The 19,972-nt window shown below is 47.0% G+C and overlaps 1 protein-coding gene across 7 annotated transcripts in view; it reads right to left on the bottom strand.

Annotated features, from left to right (window-relative positions):
• The window catches only part of LOC118214760 (transcription factor 12-like), a 100,115-nt gene that overhangs the window by 4,044 nt on the left and 76,099 nt on the right, over positions 1-19,972 (bottom strand). For 5 of the 7 annotated variants that reach the window (XM_035394951.1, XM_035394952.1, XM_035394953.1 and 2 more), the window contains 12 exons: positions 17,444-17,543; positions 16,309-16,448; positions 14,377-14,521; positions 14,177-14,277; positions 10,474-10,588; positions 7,542-7,615; positions 6,339-6,410; positions 5,554-5,745; positions 1,612-1,714; positions 925-1,090; positions 494-726; positions 97-247 (listed from right to left, as the gene is read on the bottom strand). In XM_035394951.1, coding sequence (XP_035250842.1) covers positions 108-247; positions 494-726; positions 925-1,090; positions 1,612-1,714; positions 5,554-5,745; positions 6,339-6,410; positions 7,542-7,615; positions 10,474-10,588; positions 14,177-14,277; positions 14,377-14,521; positions 16,309-16,448; positions 17,444-17,543 — 1,581 coding nt within the window. In that variant the 3' untranslated portion in view covers positions 97-107. The remainder of the gene's footprint in view (positions 1-96; positions 248-493; positions 727-924; positions 1,091-1,611; positions 1,715-5,553; positions 5,746-6,338; positions 6,411-7,541; positions 7,616-10,473; positions 10,589-14,176; positions 14,278-14,376; positions 14,522-16,308; positions 16,449-17,443; positions 17,544-19,972) is intronic. The other 2 variants (XM_035394954.1, XM_035394955.1) reach the window with 2 other exon arrangements.

Raw genomic sequence — 19,972 nt, 5'->3', positions numbered from 1 at the left:
CCCCCCCACCACCACCACCACCACGAAAACAGTTTTTCCTCAAATAGAGAAACGTTTTGAGTTGTGTGGAGTGAGCCCCTGGGCACTGTGCTGTACCTGGCTGCTCCTCAGAGGTGGCCCATAGGGTTGGATGCGTCAGTTAGGCCATGGACCGCCGGGTGTCCCTGCTGGGGATCTGCGGACACACTGGACACCTTCTCCTCTTCCCTCCTCTTAAGACAGGCTGCTTTTGGGTTCAGGTTCCGTTCTGTCAGTTACCAAAAACATCAATTTCACTGTCTGGAAACACAGCAAGAGGCATCCAAAACAGAGTGATCCACCCCCCCTATTTAATATACTGCTGGTTCCCCTTTCCAACTTCCTCCAAACTCTTCTTCCTCTCACTCACACCCAGTCTCTGGTGAAACCTCAAAATCTGACTTTCATAAAAAGGTCATTAAGGATTGCACAAGGAAGGGGCCCCTAATGTAAGAGAGCACCCCCATGGACTAACCTCTGACTTGCTGTTCTAGGCTCAATATTACAGCCACGGCCTGGTGCAGGATAAGCAGCTTGGTCTGCGGCTTCTCGCTCTTCAGGTGCAACTGGCACATGCGGCCCAGCTCCTTGAAGGCCTCGTTGATGTCTCGAACCCGCAGCCGCTCACGTGCGTTGTTGGCCATCCTCCTCTCCCGCTCACGCTCCGCCTTTTGCTCCGGGTTCAGATCTTCGTCCTCATTGATGCTGCTACAGGAGGCATGGGCCACGCACACGCACACAGTGCACTAATCAGTCTTCAGCTGTCTTATTTGGATGACCCATCATCATTGAAAATTGTATCCTGTGGTGTTGAGCTAGAACCTGTGACTTTGGCTCATGCTAACGTAAGGTTTGCGACCACCAGAAAAGACTGCCCAGCTGTTTCCACTGTCCCGAGAAATTTACCTTGTTCGCGTTCCCCCTCGGGGGGTCTTGATGTCCCTTTTTTCGCTCTCGTCATCAGACTTGAGGTCATCAGAGGAGTGGTTGTCATGCATGTCGTCCTTGTCCTGGCTTTCCATCTTCAGCTCCAGGGCAGCCGCTACTTTACCGGCCAGCCCTCCCGCCAGACCTGCAGCACACAACAGCCAGGTAACCAGCATGCTACGCATCATGGAATGTCCCACGTCACAATTACTTAAAAAAAATGACAAGCCATTCAAGCTGTCTGACTTGAACTATACCAGGTACCCAGAGAGGCCCAAACAAAATGTCCTGGATTCTATCAACATTCATACTTTACCTCATAACTGAAAGCAGGTTCGTTCTTTTCATCACAACTTTACAAATGCATTTGGCATGTTTGGAAATGCCAGATTAATTAGCCAATCTGTGTTTGTGAGGAAAAACATCAAACAATCTCAACTAATAGCGAGCCAAATAAATAAAAAATGTTGAATGAATCCAATCCATTGTTCCAGACTTTATGTCTTTATGTTATTTAAACAGCAACAGACATGATAAAAGAAATGGGATCCAATGGGCAATAGACTACACTTTGCGTGAAGACTCTTCAGAACAGAAGGAAGCAGGGAAAGGGGCAGTATGTGGGTTGAGAGTGAGGACGGACTGCAGTGGCCCGCAGCGACTGACCTCTGAAGATGTCGGCCTGGTGGTTCAGGTCAGAGCTGGCATTGGGGCCTGCACCAGGCAGCCCGGTGTGATTGCTGGTGGCTTCGTCCCGGTTAGCTCCAACCTGTCAGAGCCAAGACCAACCGTACACAATCATCACTAGTCCCTCCACATAATCCAAGCTGAAGATGAAGAGGAGATCTGAGCAGAAGTGAATATGACCAGAAAAACTATAGCACTGCAAGACAGCCAGAGACACACACGCACACATACCCATACCCAAACAAAATGCATTTTATGGTATCTGAAGTAGCCCAGAACAGGACCTGCCCAATAAGCTAAAACGTTTTGACAAAACAGCGAGACCTTGCAGAATTCACAACTGAAACGGCCTTGGTTTTCTCAAGCTGGCCTTCCCTCAGACACATTCAGGGCAGCCAAACAGAAAGAACAACCTTCACAAGTTTGGTTCCAGTCACTGACAGAAAGTTGAACTTTTTGAAACTATTGGAAAGGATACAGGTGCCTGTGCCAGTGCTCCGCTCAAACACTTGGGGGTGCTTTAGCTCTGCAGTTCATCACTGTCATTAGTAATGCAATGTGTGCATTCTGGAAGAATGCACGTTCTCTTTTAAAACAGTGCATATTCATTCCACTTAAGTATGCATCAGTGCACTATCTGGGAAACTGAGGATTGCTCAGTGCATGTAAAAAATGAAATCAATTATGAACACAACAAATGACAATGACCATTCCATGAGCCATTGGTCCTAAGTGTAAATAAGCTGAACCAACGCAAAATATCATAAAGCAGCGGCCAGCCTGCATTGACCCTGCAAAACATACCACATCGCAGTAACTACTTACAACCCCGGCACGCAGCAATAAATAAAAAGGTTCTATAAATGTGTAGGAGGCTTGCTGATAGAGACAGAACTGGACACTAGAAGAGGATGTGCAGCATTCAATCTGACCTATGAATGATCCGAACGGATGTATTTAACCTACAATTCTCAGCGTATGTGCAAGCTTAAAAAATGAATATGAACTGGCCCATAATCCTGCGTCCTAGGATAAGCCCCCTCCCTTTCCTGAGGGAGGCCCAGGGCTCTTCGATTCTCGCGCCGTGACATACTGACTGCCGCAGCCTGGGGGCCAGGAAGTGATGCAATGTTTTCATAGCTGCATGCAGCTCATATTCTCAACTTTTAATAACATCTTCATTTCACGTCGCATAATCACATAATACAATTCCTTTTTATCACATTTGAGTTGTTCGTAATCATATACATTTTTTCATAAATGTGCAGTTTTTTATGCATTGCTTTGAGGAATAAATGTGGGGGTGGCCATTGGAGGGAAGGTGGGGTTAGTTTGAGGAGGAGGGAGGTGGGGTTGGTCTGTGTGGGAGTTATTCTTGGGAGGATAAAGGATAAAGGGGTAGGATTGACTTTACGTTCCTCTGATGCAATGCGATTCCAAGTCACTGCTGGCCCGGTTAACCTTGGTGACCCTCAACACCTCCCCCTTCTCCCACACGTTAATCTCTGCTGCACTCTCAACAGGTGTCCAAACAAATCTTGTCTCGGCCGGGAGGAGGAGAGTGGGGGCCAGGCAGGGAGTGATAGAGGCAGCCAGGGAGGAACTGGGGACGTTTTTAAAGGCTTGAGTTCATTACCATACAGCTGAGAACTCCTGTCTGGGTGTGTGGACTGTGGGGGCTTCAGATACACAATCGTACATCCAAATGCTTCAGTTCCAAAGTTGTAGGAACACAGTGTGAATGGAAAAAAAGCTTGTCAAAATAAAAGCCCGCAGCAAGGCCAAAATAAGCTCACAGCCTTTCCCACAACCTGCACCTCCACAGTAAAAGCTGTGTTTACTCAGGCATGGCCACCCTCGTCTCAGGCTACACAGACATGACCTGTGAAACATGACCCTGGTGACAGAGATGACCTGGCACATGGGACTTCTATTTTGATGACATCTGTAATTATAATGTACAAGTTTAACAATTTCAGCGCAAATAGATACAGCAGAACAAAACTGCAGGAAAATTATTTTATTTCTGAAAAAAGAGGAAATGGATCAATAAATGATATAGACCATGCTGATTTCCTGTATTACTAAAGCAGAGATACTTCGGATGTAGATTAAAACGTCTAAACAATCCTTTTAATTTGTGTCATTGCAGATACTATACAACATCCAGACCCCAGCAGAGACAGGAGTAAATAACTTTCTCTGTGAGTATGACAAGAGGACGATATAAAACTAAGGACTGCATGGGGAACAATCTCACAGGGTATATTCATTTGAGGAATATGTCCACCGAATGTCACTATAAAAAATGAAATACTATGTTGTTAAAGTGATTTAGCTGATTTACCTATTTATTCCTCAACCTGACAACCTCTACAAGGTAATACTGAGAACATATATACAGCCACCAAGCCACCAAAAGAAGAATGAAGTGACTGGTTATCAGCTCGGCTCATCTGTACAGAAGAAAATATTTACACAAATCTCAGGGATAATTTAATTTCCAGGTCTGCACGATTCACTTGAGTGTAGATTTACCCGGCAAAGACAAGTAACCTAAATATGGGGAATGAAGGAAAATCAACGACTAATTCATGGAATAATAATCTGGCAAAACCCTTTTTTCAGTTTGTGGAGCTATAGGAAAAATGCATTATGTAAAAACAGTTCTCCCTACATGCTTGTGCAGTTAACATACAAATGCGCTATATAAACCATTCACTTTAAGCTAAAACCCTGCAATTCATTCAGAATATGTATGACTAAACATGGAACCAATCAAATTATGCACAGAGTGGCGGTACAACAATTATTCAACCCTAATCATTTTCATAAGAGGTAAGACTGTGTCCTCACCTGCAGGGGAGCCTGTCGGTTTTCATTTTGCTAAAGGGAACACTTTTGATTAAAGAGCGAGGATGAGGCTGATATGATAAACAGGCAAACACACTCTGAGCATGCATCTCTCTCCTGCCTGCTTTCCCCTGCAAGTCTCTAAACCTCTATCCGCATCTCTGCCTCCCTGCGTCTCTCTGAATGGACCAGCTGAACTTGCGAGATGCATTTACGTATAATCTCGGAGCATCTTAATCCTCTCCTTCACCCCTCCCTAACCCCAGCACCCTTCCTTCACTGATTTCTGGGAAGAAGAGAGAATGAATAATTTTACATCGCCTGGGGATTAATGTAAAAACTGCTTCCTTCATTGTTACTTTAAGCGCAGCTGCGCTCAAATCCACTCTCTCTCCTCTCTTCAGTCAGACGAGCAGAAGTTGATGAGAAGCGAAAATGCATTCGCTGTGTTTGGCCTTGCGTTCCTCCACTCCCTACACCCAGCAAGAGTTTACCGGACAAACATTTTCCAGACCAGAGTGAAAGAAATTCAAGTCCATCTTGCCTGCTTTTCCCATTGGCTCTGTATATTCTATTTCAAGGAGAAAAGGCCTTCTGCCAGCCATTACGTGTGTGGAAAATATGCACGTACAAGCTAAACTGCTCTCCATGGAAAAGGTTTGGTTTCTGCACATGGTGACGGATCTGTTCCGCTGGCCATGAGATTTCCTTTTACACACACAGACACACACACACTCACTCTCTCTCGCTCATCTTTAATTAAATACAAGTGTAGGCAGGTGTCTGCTGCTAGTTCAATGAATACTGGATTTGTTACAGAAACATTTTGACAACCCAAAATACCAAAAATGACTTTTGGGTCATTATGAGAAATAAATTTTAGATTTTGTCGAATGTAGATACACAATGCTTGTTGATAAATAATTATACCTTTTACAAAACTCTAGCTGCGTAATATACATTATATTGAAAAGATGTGGAATGGTCAGTTTACCAACACCCCGTCCTCCCAAAACAAAAAAAATGCAGTTATTCAGTACTCCTGATCAACTTCTTTGAGACAATTACCATCGATGCTGTTCGACTGGCGACCAATCCCGATGCAGGGAAGTTTGCTCCGATGGCTGCAATTGGCCCATTGTGCGCTTGTCCCAGGAGGCTGTGTAAGTCACTGGGCAGACTGGTGGTTGAGCCCACTGCATGGTTTCGTAGGACATTGATGGCGTCGTCCAGTCTGTCCAGACGGTCCTCCATCCGAGACTGCGTGTGCGTGTGTGGGGAGGGGGGGTCAGAAAGACAGCAAGAACAAGGGAGGACACAGAAAAGGAGGGAGACACAAAGAGGAGACAGGTTACGACATGCACATTTGGAGAGAACAAAAAGAAAAGTGAAAACTGACAATGGATGATGTGGTCTCAACAAACTGGCAACAAAACGGGACAAAATGGAGCTAAAAAGAAATGAATGATGTGACTGAACACAAACAAGTTGGGTGGGACCAAACCCAGAAAAAAGCAGTGACGGCAGCCATTTAAACCTGAAAAGAGGGGTGCTAATATGGGGGAGTGGCCTCGGCTACGAATTGGAAAACTGGATTTTTTCACCCTCGAGTCTTTTGAGGCACCATGACCATTAATTTGGTAAGATGCTTGGTAATTGTGGTAAGCTGATTAGTGTGCATCTTTGGCAAGCTCAAATGGCAGCGCATAAATAAATTATAACAAAGCACTGTGACAGAAACATGAATTCTGCAAAATGTACAATCTGGGCCTAGCCTGTAAAATGAAAATGAAATAAATATGTGAAGAAGCACACAAGGATGGGTAATATCATTATCAGAAAGGCAGTAATACCTCACAGACATCCTTTAAGAAGGACATGGCATCTTGCAGATGCTCATGAAGTTGCTGATGAACTCGATTTTTCTGGCAAAAGTCAGGATAGGAACAGGAAGCGAAAAGCATTTAGACCACTCAGGAACAGAGACCACCATGCCAAGCATCACCCTCTTAGTCTCAATAAAAAAACAGGAACAATTACTACTTGCTGATCATCACCCCTCCAAACCTCTTTCCCAATAAATACTGCCTTCTGTCAGGTATACCTCATACTCAATGCAGGTGTAGACAGCCTAAACTGTTTATGGTCTGCTATCCAGCTGTGTGCCCACTTCTGAAATTCAAATTCAGCTTCAACAAGCCAGAAAAAAACTGGTAGCTAGCTGTCAGAACATGTTTTTGAAATAGTGTGGACCATCTGGGTTCTGCAAATTAACTCTATACCATAAAAATAATGTGAGCACCGAGAATTAATAGCAGTTTAACTTGTGTTTTCCACATATTGTGATGCATGTGAATGCAGTGAAGCCCTTTGGACAGGTTAAACTTTAAACAATTTAAACTTTCACAGTTCTGTGCTGGTTTTAAACACACTTCATTTAAGCAGTTTACTACAGAGTCAGTAAAGGAGCCAAGACAGTAAGCGCAAGCTTCCTGTGGGAGCCAGGCAAAGCGGGAAGCCCATTGGTCAGGCTAATTAGGACACGCCCCATTTCTCCAGCCAGCATCCCTGGAATTGATTTGGCCAATCGGGTGGAAAGTAGATGGAACAGAAATGTTTGGTTCCCCTTCCACCACTGCGAATGCACGCTGTGAAAAATGCTAAATATTTATGACTGCGCTGTGCTGGGCCGGGCCGGGCCGGGCCTGGGTGTGAGCTGGACGCAGTGGGAACACGGTCTCTGGCGCGGGTGGCTTCGTTCCCCACACGGGCCAGAGAATCTGAGAGCAGAGGTTCAGCAGCTTGCAACAGCTGTCTCCCCCAGCAAGGCCCGAGGAGAGTGGAACAGATGGTGGGAGACGCCCCAAGGCCCAGCTATTGTTCTGCCCCGACTCCTGCCCCCCCCACACCCCCACATTTCTCAGCAAGGAATTTCTATGTAATGCTAACCCTTCCATATTCTCCCAGTGTGCCCTCCGCAAAAAACAATCGACTTTGAGACTGTCCATTAAAAAGTGCTCAAGGGTGGTGCGTAGGGGGGAGGGGCAGGGCCTTACCAGCGAGTGCAGGGAGCTCTCGTAGGGGGGGGAGGAGGGAGCCTGTCCGGCTGCTCTGGACCACTGGTTGGTGCCTGCAGAGAGAGAGAGTGAGGACACTATGTTAACCACCTTATATGGCTGGTTCACTCAAAGGAAAGGTTATTAAGACTCTCAAACGCTTTTATATATTTCTCACATTTTCTCGGTTTCAAATTCCTCACTCCCTTTGGCTAGACCGCATCCTGTACTGTGAGACGGTGGGTGGACAGCCAATACCGGCCCCGTCTGTAGCACATTTCGCCATGTGCTGCACCGCGCTGTTAATGAACCTTCTGATAAAAAAAGCTCTGCTGCTAAAAGTTCAGGCGTGAAGCAGCCTCATAAGGGACAGAGTTACAGCATCAGAACCACAGCCACAAAGCCCTGCCATTGCTCAGTTGTTGAAAACCAACAATGCAAACATCAACACCCACAGCCTACTCCCCAGCTGGGCAAAGATAAGGCGCACACTTGGCTTGTGAGGTTCATTACAGATTCATTTTGAACACACTTTCCATTTAGAAAATGCAGGTGAAAGAAGCCAAGTGAAGGAAAATGCATCTGAGGATTATTTCTGGTCATGAAAAGACTATTTACTATCATTTTAAATTAGACTAGGTCATTTTGCATTCAGAATGCCTTTACTTGACCTTGAATCATGGTTTTTCAGACACAGATTAAATAACAGAAATTTTGATATTAAACTACTAAATTACTATAATTTATTAGTGTAATTTTATTAGTTTTTTGTCAAAAAAAATAAATACTGAAACTACATTTACAAAATTCATAGTTCATGTGGAATGATAAAAATAACGATGATATGTAAACTGGCAAACAAAGTGAAGAGGAAATACTGGCTTGCATGTAAGCCATAGTGCATTAAAACAGCTCACACACCTTTCATGCTGATTGTCAATAGAACAAACCTCCCACGTAATAATAGTTCATAAAACAGTGTTGGAAGGTGAGTGTACATAACATGGGCAAGACGAACGCACTAGTCCTTGCAACAATTAGAGTAATCTATGAACCCAGAGTTTGTTTAGGTTATCGGTTTTATTTGATTTAAGTTCTGCCCCACCCCCTCATCCCTCCTTCGCAGAAAAAAACTCAGAAACAAACCTGATTAAACATCCCATTTTTTCCCTCACAGAACTGTTAGGTTACAAACTTTCCGACAATTAATTTTCACGAACGTAAGCATAATCAGCATCTGAGGGAATTCTGGTTTGAACAGAGGCTTTTAAAAAACGCAGACTTTAATTAACATGCGATTAAAAGTTACTCCAGGACAGGAAAGAGCGGTGGATCTGTGCCATCTTAGCTTCTCCCTGGTGTGAATGAAGGCATTCTTTAATACCTACACCCTTACTGGGCAGTTTGAAAAATTAGTCTGGGTTTTCACTACCTGCCTGAAATGGAGATTTGTTTTTATTGCTTTACCAGAGAGTGAAAGCAATTATGCATGAATTAAGGACCTAATCCAAACGAACAGATGGACGTATTTGAAGCTAATCTGAACTTCATACCGAATTATGTATGACCCTCTAAATATAACTCTTAATTAAAAAAGGAAAAATAAGTAAGTCTTGATTCTGATTGCTAAAAACAACACACACTGCCCTGAAAATTCTCAAGTGCACTTTCCAAATAATGCAAAGTCAGGTACTTGTACAGACACAGGAGGAAACTAGTGAGAATTTCACATATTTTTCTTAATGCAGAAAAACCAACAAGGGGTTGTTATGACAACGGTTATACATCAAAGTTCTGGCTCATTCTGGCTCAAAGGGAGGATTCTATTTGTTCTTTAAAGCGAGAGGGGGGAGAAGCATATTCCTTTCAGACTGGATGTGCACTTCTCACAGGAAAAGCTGATGGATAGAAGAAAGAGCGGCCGCCGTTTTAATGAGACGGGCCGCTCAGAGAGGGTTCAGCGCGGGCGCCAGGGGCGGGGCTTATGCAGAAACACGCCCTCTCGCAACCCTGCCCATTACGGCACACGCTCCAAAAAACCTGTACCAGACTCCACCCACTGTGGAGCTCACCGCCATGGGTGTGCTCACATGAGAGAGAGAACATGAGTGATTTCATCAACACGTTAAAAGACACCAATCACACGATGTCACTGGCCTCCTCAACAAAGCCCACACTGAATTCTGGATAAGGATACTGCACACAGCCCAGAGAAAGCTCTGTTTCCAGGAATAGAAAACCCACACCTAACAACTGCATTTAGCGCAGAACCATTATAGAAAGTGTGTTGCCCTGGTGTTCATTAACAGGGTTTTCCAATCTCTGCAGCTGTCCCCGTAGCACAGTGCTAATGATAAAATACAGAGACAGCAGACCCTTGCAGTCAGCTTCGTTTTGCTAACAGGTCAGAAGTTAATATTCTCTTCCGCGTGAGCACTGACTGAGACAAATGGCCCATTAATTTCTCCACAACATAGCAAGCTATGATAACCTCATCAGTAGCATCTAAGGAATACTGCAGAACATTGTCACCATGCTAGACCTGGCCTGTACAGGGATGTCAACAAGGTGGAGAAAAAGTTGGGGGGAGGAGGAGGGGGTGCTATGACCTCAGTGTCAACTGAAAATTCTGTGACATCAACAGGGTCCCACCCCAGCCACCTCCAGTGAAACCAGAGGCTGACCGCAGACTGCTCCACTCCATGGGGGTGGACCAGCTGCCTGTGGACCGGGGCAACAGCTGAGGACGGGGGGGAATATTTGGGGGTAAGTGGCTGGGCCGGGGGACGGATGGGTGGGGCGCACAGAGAGACAGCTGTCTGCACTACATCACCCTCTGGTTGAACAAAGCACAACTGCTCCTTTGCAACAGCAGTAAGCTGTGGTCTCACGGCTGGGTGGGGTGTGTTACTGGGGCTCTGCCCTGCCCTACCTGCTGTGCCAGTCGTGCCTGGAGCGCCCGCCGCTCCTGCCAGAGGCGATGGAGATCCCACAGGCGTAGACGGGTTTGATGGAAAACTGCTGTTGGTGTGATCAGGTGAATAAATCTGATGAGAGAGAGAGAGAGAGAGAGAGAGAAATATCAGTACCAAAACAACTCTCAAAAGCCAAACTTGTTATTTCAACACTTTTTTTAACAGCAGATGTTAACCACCCTTATAGCCAGCTTGTAGACAAAATTGGCTCATCAATTCTGATCCTTTTACTACCCGCGAGTGTATAAAGACGCTCTGAGCATGCATATGGGCCTTTAACAACATGAGCCAGCACCTCCTGCAGCTCCTTCAAAACCCGCGGCGCACATAACTCACCCTGACACGGCCCACAGCCCACGGGATCCCTCTCCCTCCCTGCACCCCTTCTATTCCTTTCTTTTTTTAGATTACGAGGGATCTGCAAATCCTGAAACTTTACTTTCTTCCATATATAGATCATCCTGCCATCAAAAAGCGCCACTCCCCACCCTACAACAACCCAAAATTCGTCACCTAAAACAAACTCAGAAGGGAAAAGACAATGACTCCAAAACCTGCTGCAAAAAAACAGGTAGAACAATGAATGCCGGTGACAGCTGGCTGTTAAATCCAATTAATACAATCGAACATTCCCTTTAATACACCCCATCCGCTACACAGTCCAACACCGCCAGATATGGAGAAAGAGGGGGGCGGGGCATGCTGGACACAGCCCAGGAGAACACAGGGCTTCATCAGCTTCGCTTATTATATCATTCATTCATCTACATGAGCACAGCAGCACGACCCCTGACCTCTGACCCCTGACTATTTTCCCCCAGTGGAGCAGCTTCCCCAGAGTGTGGTTCGGGGCTCAGCACGGGAGGCCCGGGCGAGGTTATTGATGAGATCTAATAAAATCGCGGTCATCTGATCCTCACAAGGCGAGCGGGCCGGTAATGGCAGCCCACGTGGGACGAGCGACCCGTCGGGCCCTAACCCGCCAAACAAAGCACTCTCTGTGACAAAAGGTGACCTGAACATGCAGGCGGGTCCAGATCCTTTATCATCCTGCAGCTCTCTGCGCCGGCCTAGCGCCCCTCTCCAAGTCTGCCACAGAGACAGGCATGGGAGTTCAAAGTCGTCCAAGTTCTCTCAAAGCTCAGATAGAGAGAAAATTCCATGGGCTGCTATATGAGAAGGGCTGTGTTTGTTTAGGCACTAGCAGGATTAATGTTTCTAGAGCTTCCATGTTTCCTCATTTGATAAGAGGATATTTTTCCACATAATGGCGAACATCTCATGGAAACTAGGGCATTAAATTTCGATCCAACTAATTAGCCCTCAGACAAACGGCGTGTCTAGGAGGATTTTCTCGATGAGCTGCTCAATCAAGTGACAAAAATGTGTGGAACCACATAAAGCCCATTTCACTTTCAACAACAGGAGGAAATGCAGTTATTAATAAGTTCTTCTCATTCCATCCTGAACCTCATGGTTTAGCGCATCAATCAAATTGTTTTGAAATACTGAAAGACTTGATGATTGCATCACGTTGTCATGGCGGTGGTGGGTGGTGGCCCATGTCAAAAGACAAAATAACTCATGATAATTGGTGTATCTCTTTTCCACATCAACCACAGTTTTGTGCGAGTGGCACATATCACTGCACTAAATCCAAACTTTAAAATCACTCGGATTAAAACCATCGTTGATTGTTGATATGCAGCGACAAACTGTGAACATAATCTCATGCTCTGCTCGTTCTTACAAAAGAACAATGAATGGAGCTGGCAGCCAGGAGTGCGTGGTGAGTTTGCTGGATCGATTTTTCTTTCTTTTTAAGCACCTGTAATTTTTATGGCAGTGACTCCTGACCTCTAATGAGTGACCTCACCCTTTCACTACCCCCATCCCCCCCAACCCGGCACTTTGTGCTGTACCCAAACAGTAACAGCGCTCGTTTTACAACAACAAATAAGGCTCCGCCCCCCCATCAGTCACGCTCCCCCGGGCAGTAGGGGGCCAATCAGCAGGGCCTGTCCAAAAGGGCGGAGGACAAAGGCTGCACAATGGGCAGCCCGCAGAGCTGAACCGCTGCGCTCATAAATCCCCCTCCCCAAACCCAGCCATGTCCATTTCACAGCAGCTTTCTCATGCTAATGGGATAGAGTCTGCAAATATAAAAAGACTTAATTTGTGATTATTGTGCCCCTTTTCTCCCCTTTGAACGTGTGTGCCAGTGTGGGATTAGTCTACTTGTTCCATATTTTGTATTCTTTTTTTTTTTTTGTTGTTGGTATATTTAGTTTTTTTTTCTCTCTACTGTACCCCCCTTCTCCTTATGTTTTAAAAGGAAGCAAGAAATCTTTTATTTAAAAAAGATGTGTGGAGCCATTCACATAAGCATTATGAGCAGTCAAGAAAGAGTCGTTCCCACCTGCTTTATCCATGGAGAATTTTGGCCCCAAAGTCTTGATATTCACAACAGGCTAATATTCACAAAAGTTTTTATGTACAATTCTCTTTCTTGTATACTCTGAGAAGGTTCCAGTAGGACCTCAATTATCCAGGCTTAGGCCCAAAATGCATTCAAAAAACATATCCTCTGGCCCTGCAGGTGTACTCACATATACTCTTCAGTATAGCACTGAATACCCGCCAGAACAACAAAGGTGGCTTCTTTTGATCTCTGAAGCTGGGCATTATTTCACCGCATGGTATCAAATGTTCAGAAACCAAGCCGCCAAACTCTCAAAAATAGGTTGGTTTTACGAGGCCGCCGTGACCGTTTCTGCTTTTGGAGAAACAGGAGAACGGTGGCTGGGCTGCGGGCTCATTCTGAGAACCCCACGGTTACAGGCGGCCTCGATCTAGCAAGGGGCGGAAACCCTCAAACTGCCTCAAAGCGTTGCCACAGTATCGGCGATTTCAACTAGAAAAGGACCGCAATCAAGCCATCACTGAAGCCTGTGATTTTGGCTTGTTTGACTTGTGAACCCTTCCTGCTTGAGACACAGTCACTCGCCCTGGTTGCCCGTCGGTGGTTTTTGGCCTCCCGCCTTTCACAGGGCGTGGTCTCGCGGCCACTCGACGGAGCGCGGGGCTGCTTTGGAATCCCTCGCCATCTCCCTGACAGACGTGATTTATGTAAAGGAATGGACTGACCCGGCTGCTCCTGCCAAGCAACAACTATGGGGTGACAAAGCTCACGTTTCCTTGGAAACCAAGGCCCACCCAGCCCTGCCTGGGGAAAATCAGCCTACGCACCCCAGCCCCCCCTTCACTCAGTAAGACCAACACGCCCCTACCTTCCTGCACCCCCCCCCCCCCCCAAAAACCAAAACACCCCTACCCTCCTGTACCTCCCCAAACCAATACGTCTCTACCCTCCTGTACCCTGCAAAACCAACATGCCCCTACCCTCCTTCACCCGCCCAAGACCAACACTCCCCTACCCTTCTGCACCCCCTCAAACCAACACTCCCTTACCTTCTGGTACGCCCCCAAATCAACACCCTCCTACCCTCCTGTACCCCCCCCCCAAGACCAACATGTCCCAGCCTCATTCTGGTAGTGAGGAGTGAGGGATGAGGGGAAAGAAAGGAAGGAGAAGAGGGGAGAGGAGTAAGGAGCAGGCAGAGGGGTCTTGTGTGAAAGGGACAGAAAGGCAGAACTCACTGAAGCCAGGGCCTTCCCAAGCGCATCTCCAGTCTGTGAGTTTCCAGTGCTGTTCCCCCGGGTCCCTGCGGCGGCGGCGGCGGCTGCAGCTACCGCTGCTGCTGAAACACCAGCGACACTCACAGTCAAACCGCTGATAAATCCCTTCACTTCCCGCTGAGCCCAGCAGGACACGGGCCTGCGCAACGCGGCTGGCTTACCCATGACGTTCTCCGTGGCGTTGACGGGCGGAGTGTGCGACGCGCTGACGAAGGGTGAAGTGCTGGCGTTGTTACGGTGGAAGCTGGACATGGGAGGAAGACTGGGGTTGATGTCTGTCGGGGAGACGGAGTGCGCTGGATAGGTCTGGACAAAGGGAGAGATTACAGCATTACAACGGTGTTAGGGCACACAGGGCTCTGTGTGTGTGCGTGCATGTGTTTGTGTGTGTGTTATGTGAGGGTGTGTGTTTGTTTGTGTGTGTATGTGAGGGTGTGTGTATGTTTGTGTGCCTGAGCATGTTTCCAGCTGTATCGTCGTTATTTAGGAATGACAAATATGATGCATAAATATGACTTGAGAATACACTGCTATAATGTAGTTTGTAAATAAAATATAAAAAAATAAAATAAAAAGTCAGGATGTCAGATGGCCTACGTACACAGATAACTGGATGCTGCAGGGGGCAGTGATTTAGCTTTGAATATCCTGGTTTGTATTTTACTCCATTCTGCGTTGTTTCAGTAACTAGTGTTTGGATGAAAATACTAATTTGTGTCCTAGAAGTCTGTGTGCATCACACACACACACACACACACACAGCACCAGGCCTGCATCAGCCACTGTGACACACACAGCACCTCCAGCGAGCAGATAGCCCGGGACACAGAGATGGCACCCCGATACGGGGGCCAGGCGGCAGACACAAAAGGGGGGGGGGGGGGGGGGGGCGGGGCAGCGCCTCGCGCCGATGATAAAGCAGACAGGGCCGCGATAAAGCAGGGGCGGCCATCTGACACACATCTACTGCTGTCCAGGGAGCGCTGCGCAGGGAGGCGCTGATCCGCCGCGGCGATGCGCGATCTGACGGCAGCGCAGCACGCTCCCGGGGCAGCACTGCTGGAACACGGGGTGCAGGACGCGCGCGCGGGACCATCAAACCATCCCTCTTTTCCCAAAAAACAGCAAGAACCCTTTTCATCTCAGCTTTTAGACTGCCATGAAAGTAACAGACAGCAACACCACCAGCGCGCACATAGGCCTAAAAAAAAAAAAAAACTACAGCTGGAGATGAGTGAATGCCTTCAGGCCAGCGTGGTTACGTTACCGCTTAAATCCAGGGGTCTCAGCCTTGAGGCTTTATCTTTATGACCAAAAAATGCATTTCTAAAAATGGAGAGCAGCACACCTAAGCCCTCGCTCAGAGCCCAGCAGTACATACTGGATTTGGATGTCACCCGCTCCTCTTAATGAAGGCCGTTCGATTGAGATCTTCACCGAAGCCTGATCTGGATGTGACCCAGCCTGACATTTCCTCCCCTATATAAATCTTGTGTTAAAAGACACATTGTGGCAATGGCTGTTCGTCATGTTATCAGCAACAGGAGACCTTCCGGCAGGGAGAGAGCTGGTTGCACGTACTTCAGAAAGTGCGAGCAATCGACTCCCAGCAATGCACAGAGAGCCCTAACGATCCGGTGATGTCACTGGGGCTGCAACCCAGCATGAAAGGAATGCCTTTCCGCATAAGCACATATAATCATAAATCCCATCAAGTCATACGTCCTGACCACCTTCCACCCGTGAGTGAGTTGGGACCCTCGAGCAAGTCAGAATTTTTCTGCGCATTTCTGTCAATCTAATTCAATGAGCCTGTCTGGAACAGAGCCTGAGGCACAGCGTGTCCCCAGACCAGGGCTGAGAAATGCCTCCCCAGACGGCCACACTGTTCACTGCCTGAATGTAAACAGCACACCGTGTTACCACGATGATAATTACACATTAGAACAGAGAGCAAAAAACAAGCCACGTCTAAAAAAAACAAAACAGACATTAACCCTGCAAGGCTAGCTTCACTAAATGGGGGAAATGGGAGGGGGTAAGGTGTTCAGCGTGTTCCGCTTTGGTCCGCACGGCCACGCCCGTGGTCTTACCAGGCGGTCGTGCGAGTGCATGTTGCCGTAGTTTCCCGGCTGCGACATGTGAGATGAGGAACCTCCCAGAATTCCACCGTAGCCGGGCTGGCTGATCCCATTGGATGAGCTCCAGGGGTCAGAGGAGTTTTGGGTCCCATCTAAATCAGCAAAACATTTTTAAAAAAGAGTCACGTAAAGCTATTTTAAAATCACTCATGGGATATCAGATGAAGTGATGTCTATTTACGAGTCCCACATTCAGTATTTCTTAAGTTTAATTAAAGGAAAGAGAACACACAGTTCCTTTCATGTAGAGTTCCACTCATGAAAATATGCTGAAAACCATGTTTTGGCTTTAAAAAAAGGACCAGCGCTGCTTAGTTCGTAAAAATTTGGGCAGGTTTCTGGACCCAGGCCACGGCCTCTCTCCCCCCCGTCTCACCCCTCCCCCTCTCTGTGCAAAGGGCTGGCTTGCGTGGGGTTATCCTGGAAATCTGGTCTGAGTGAAACACAAGCCGTGTCCGGAGCACAGCTGAGAAAACAGCAGGCTCCGCTCGGCTAATTGCGAGGACCTTGAGCGCAGCCTGGCTCGCCGCGAGGCCGGGACTCGGATTCCACACAGACCCCAGAGCGCTGCTCTGTCCTTGGGAAACAGAAGCCCTCCGCATCCACACAGCTCCCCCTTTCCCTGAGTGTGATTAGCGCCAGGCCAGCACTGCAGCTACGATGTGCACAGACTCACACACGCCTGCTCTGCTGGAACCTTCTTCATGTTCCCCCCCCCTTACAGTTTTTAATTCCTCAGTCTGACCGGTATTCCAGCACAAAGCTTTTTTTTACAGTGCGTAGTCTGTAGACATCAACGCAACAAGGAGAGACAAAAAACATACACAACCACACACTACTGTATTTGCATACTGACGGCAGAAAAATTAATCTAAATGCACGCTACAGTCCAAAATCAACCTTCAAGGCAAATATCAAACAATGCACCCTAATAGAACAAACTAGAGGGGGGGGTGCTCATTAGTAAACACACTTTGTAAATTGGAGGTTGAATAACTTAAAAATGATCAAACTATAAAAGTCTGGGCAGGCACGTGGACACTGGTCTTCTCGTGAAAGTGCAGGACAGAGAGAAGAGCTCACTCACCGAAGAAAGTGCTTGCAAACATGCTGCTGGGAGGCTTGGCTGGTGGGAACGTGGGAGAATCTCTGCTAAAGTCCTCCGAGTTTGGAGACGGTGCATAAACCTGCCAAATGAAAATTAGGAACACCATCAACACTGCGGTCCCGTATTTAAATTCGTTTGTCCACTTCCTTTTAATTCTGTTTTGCATCTATTCAGTGGCCTGGGATTCCAGCACAAGGACGAATGACGAACTAATCCGCCTGGTTCACCTGGCAAATCATTTCTGACAGGAGCTGTGAAAACAGACACAGAAAGGGATCTGTTTTAACAGCCTATTTTTGAAGAAGAGGAGGATGAGATGAAGCCAACGCAGCAATCTGACGCACAATTAAGAGTGACCGTTACAATCCATGAGCCAGAGATCAGGTAAGCTCCTGATCCAGATTTAGGGACGTTTACCAAGTGAATCCCTACTTTCATCCTCCTGCCTGATTCCCCAACATGTGAACAGTAGTTCTCATTTCTTAGACGAAAAGTTCATCTTTTTCATTAATCCATGTGAAAAACAACAAAATATTAAAGAGAACTTTTTTTTTTTTTCTTTCAAAAGATGGTGGAAAATACTATAGTTTACACTTCCTTGTCTGGCTTCCAGACAAGCCCATCGGAAGCCCCCCAGAACAGCCCCAGGGGCTTACCGAACGCGGCCCGTCTAAAGGAAGCCAAACCCACGCTTCTTACGTCTCGCACCAAACCAGCGCGGGAAAGCCTCCCCACCACCCTCAGATAGGTTACAGGTGTTGTGTTGCGGGCATATGCTCCAGTACTCAAGTGTCAGGAGGAAATGCATCACTGCTGGTAGAGAACACATAACGGCAAACTTGCTTTGTTTTCATTACAGATCATCCCGGACTATTAATTCAAATATTCAATGTAACTGTATTTTAACCCTTGGAAGAGGGTTTTCTGCAATGTTTCTTTTCAAAATTCAGTGAAGTCAGTGAATTATAACATTGCTTTCAGTAACCAGGAGTGATTGTTACATCAGCATTAGAATGTACAGTTAAGAAGATTCTAATCACACCATGAAATGTTAACATTAGATGCTTGAAAAAAATCCCCCAATAGAACACATAAAAAGACTGGGTGGGAAATGGGCGGGCTTTTCATTTGAGCCGTTTAATTTCAGCTGCAGAGAAACAGGGGCGCAGCACTGTGCTGCGGTAGCCATGTTGGGTGGAGCAGGGTACCAACGCAATGTGGGGCACAAGCAATGCGGTCCCGCAATGCGGTCACGCGCTCCAGATGGACGGGCTGGTTCCCCCTCATGCCACAGAGAGTGAGGCTAGTCTCTGTCGTTTACCGAAAAAACCCACACAAAGCGCAAGCAGACCTCCGCGGTCATCTGATTACCTGCGACAGGCAGCTCCTCCCCCTTTGTGACCGAGCTGTCACATCCAGCGCATGAGTGCACCGTTCAGCTTAAGGACACGACTTACCTGCAGCACTAAATACAGCAGAAGGGATTTACAGTCACGTGCCACGTGTCTGTAATTAAGTGCACTTGGACAGAGAAACGCATCCCTTTTATTTCCTTTGAAAGGACTTATGAAACATTTATAGTAAAAATCTACGCACTTCCTTATGTGTTTTCAGTCTACCATAAAAAGTAAGATGTAGTAGCTTGGCTGTTTTATAACAGTTAAGAAAAGCAGGCCTATTTATTTCCGTAATTCTATGCATTGACTTCCCTCACATGCTAGACTCATTTTGCATCTGGACGTGCAAAGTCATGGTTATTTCATAACTGCTTCAGTAATTTAGTAATCTAATCCGAGTGCTTAAACTGCTCTCTTTTCAGCCAGACATACTGTGGAAAGGACATTCGTTTCCACAAACCCAAACACACACACACACACACACACACACATACACACGCCTGGCCCACACCTGCTCCCTCCCTGTGCGCTTTGATGTGCTAGTGGAAATGAGCATGGACGTCCCTGAGCATCGTGGAGGGCCCTGACAGCGGGCAGCGGGGCCTGGCTGAGGCAGTGCATCACCTCCCTGTGAAGCTGACCAGTCAAAAGCTCCCCTTGGCCCGTGGGCCACTCCCACACCGATCCCAGGTCAACACAGAGGAGGGGGCTGGGCTTTGCCCCCCCCCACCCGTCTAAGCCTGAATGGGTAGCATATGGCGGAGGATAAAGCTAATTGTCCTCTTTAGCCTCGGCTAACCAGCCGACCCGTTAATATACCCTCCCAAACAAACTGGCGTTCGCCCCACCCCCCTAACCCAAAACTCCCGCCGCCTGATCCTCCAGCCCCTTGAGGAGCACCCATCACCATGGCGTTTCCTTTTATGATGCCACTGATTACAGAGCTGTCACTCAGTGCACACAGAACGCGCCCCCCCTCCCCCCAAGTCTCTGGTGCTTCTTCTCATTGTGGTTGTTTTGTTTTTTCTGCAAGCTTCTCAACTCTTACTTTATGCACAATCGCTAATTTTGTAGATGCAGTCTGGGTTTGAAGTTTACAGTATAGCTTTTT

Source organism: Anguilla anguilla, chromosome 16 (assembly GCF_013347855.1).
Source record: "Anguilla anguilla isolate fAngAng1 chromosome 16, fAngAng1.pri, whole genome shotgun sequence".
Taxonomy (NCBI): Eukaryota; Metazoa; Chordata; class Actinopteri; order Anguilliformes; family Anguillidae; genus Anguilla; species Anguilla anguilla.
Note: the sequence above shows the minus strand (reverse complement) of the source record. Positions and strands in the feature narration are given on the sequence as shown.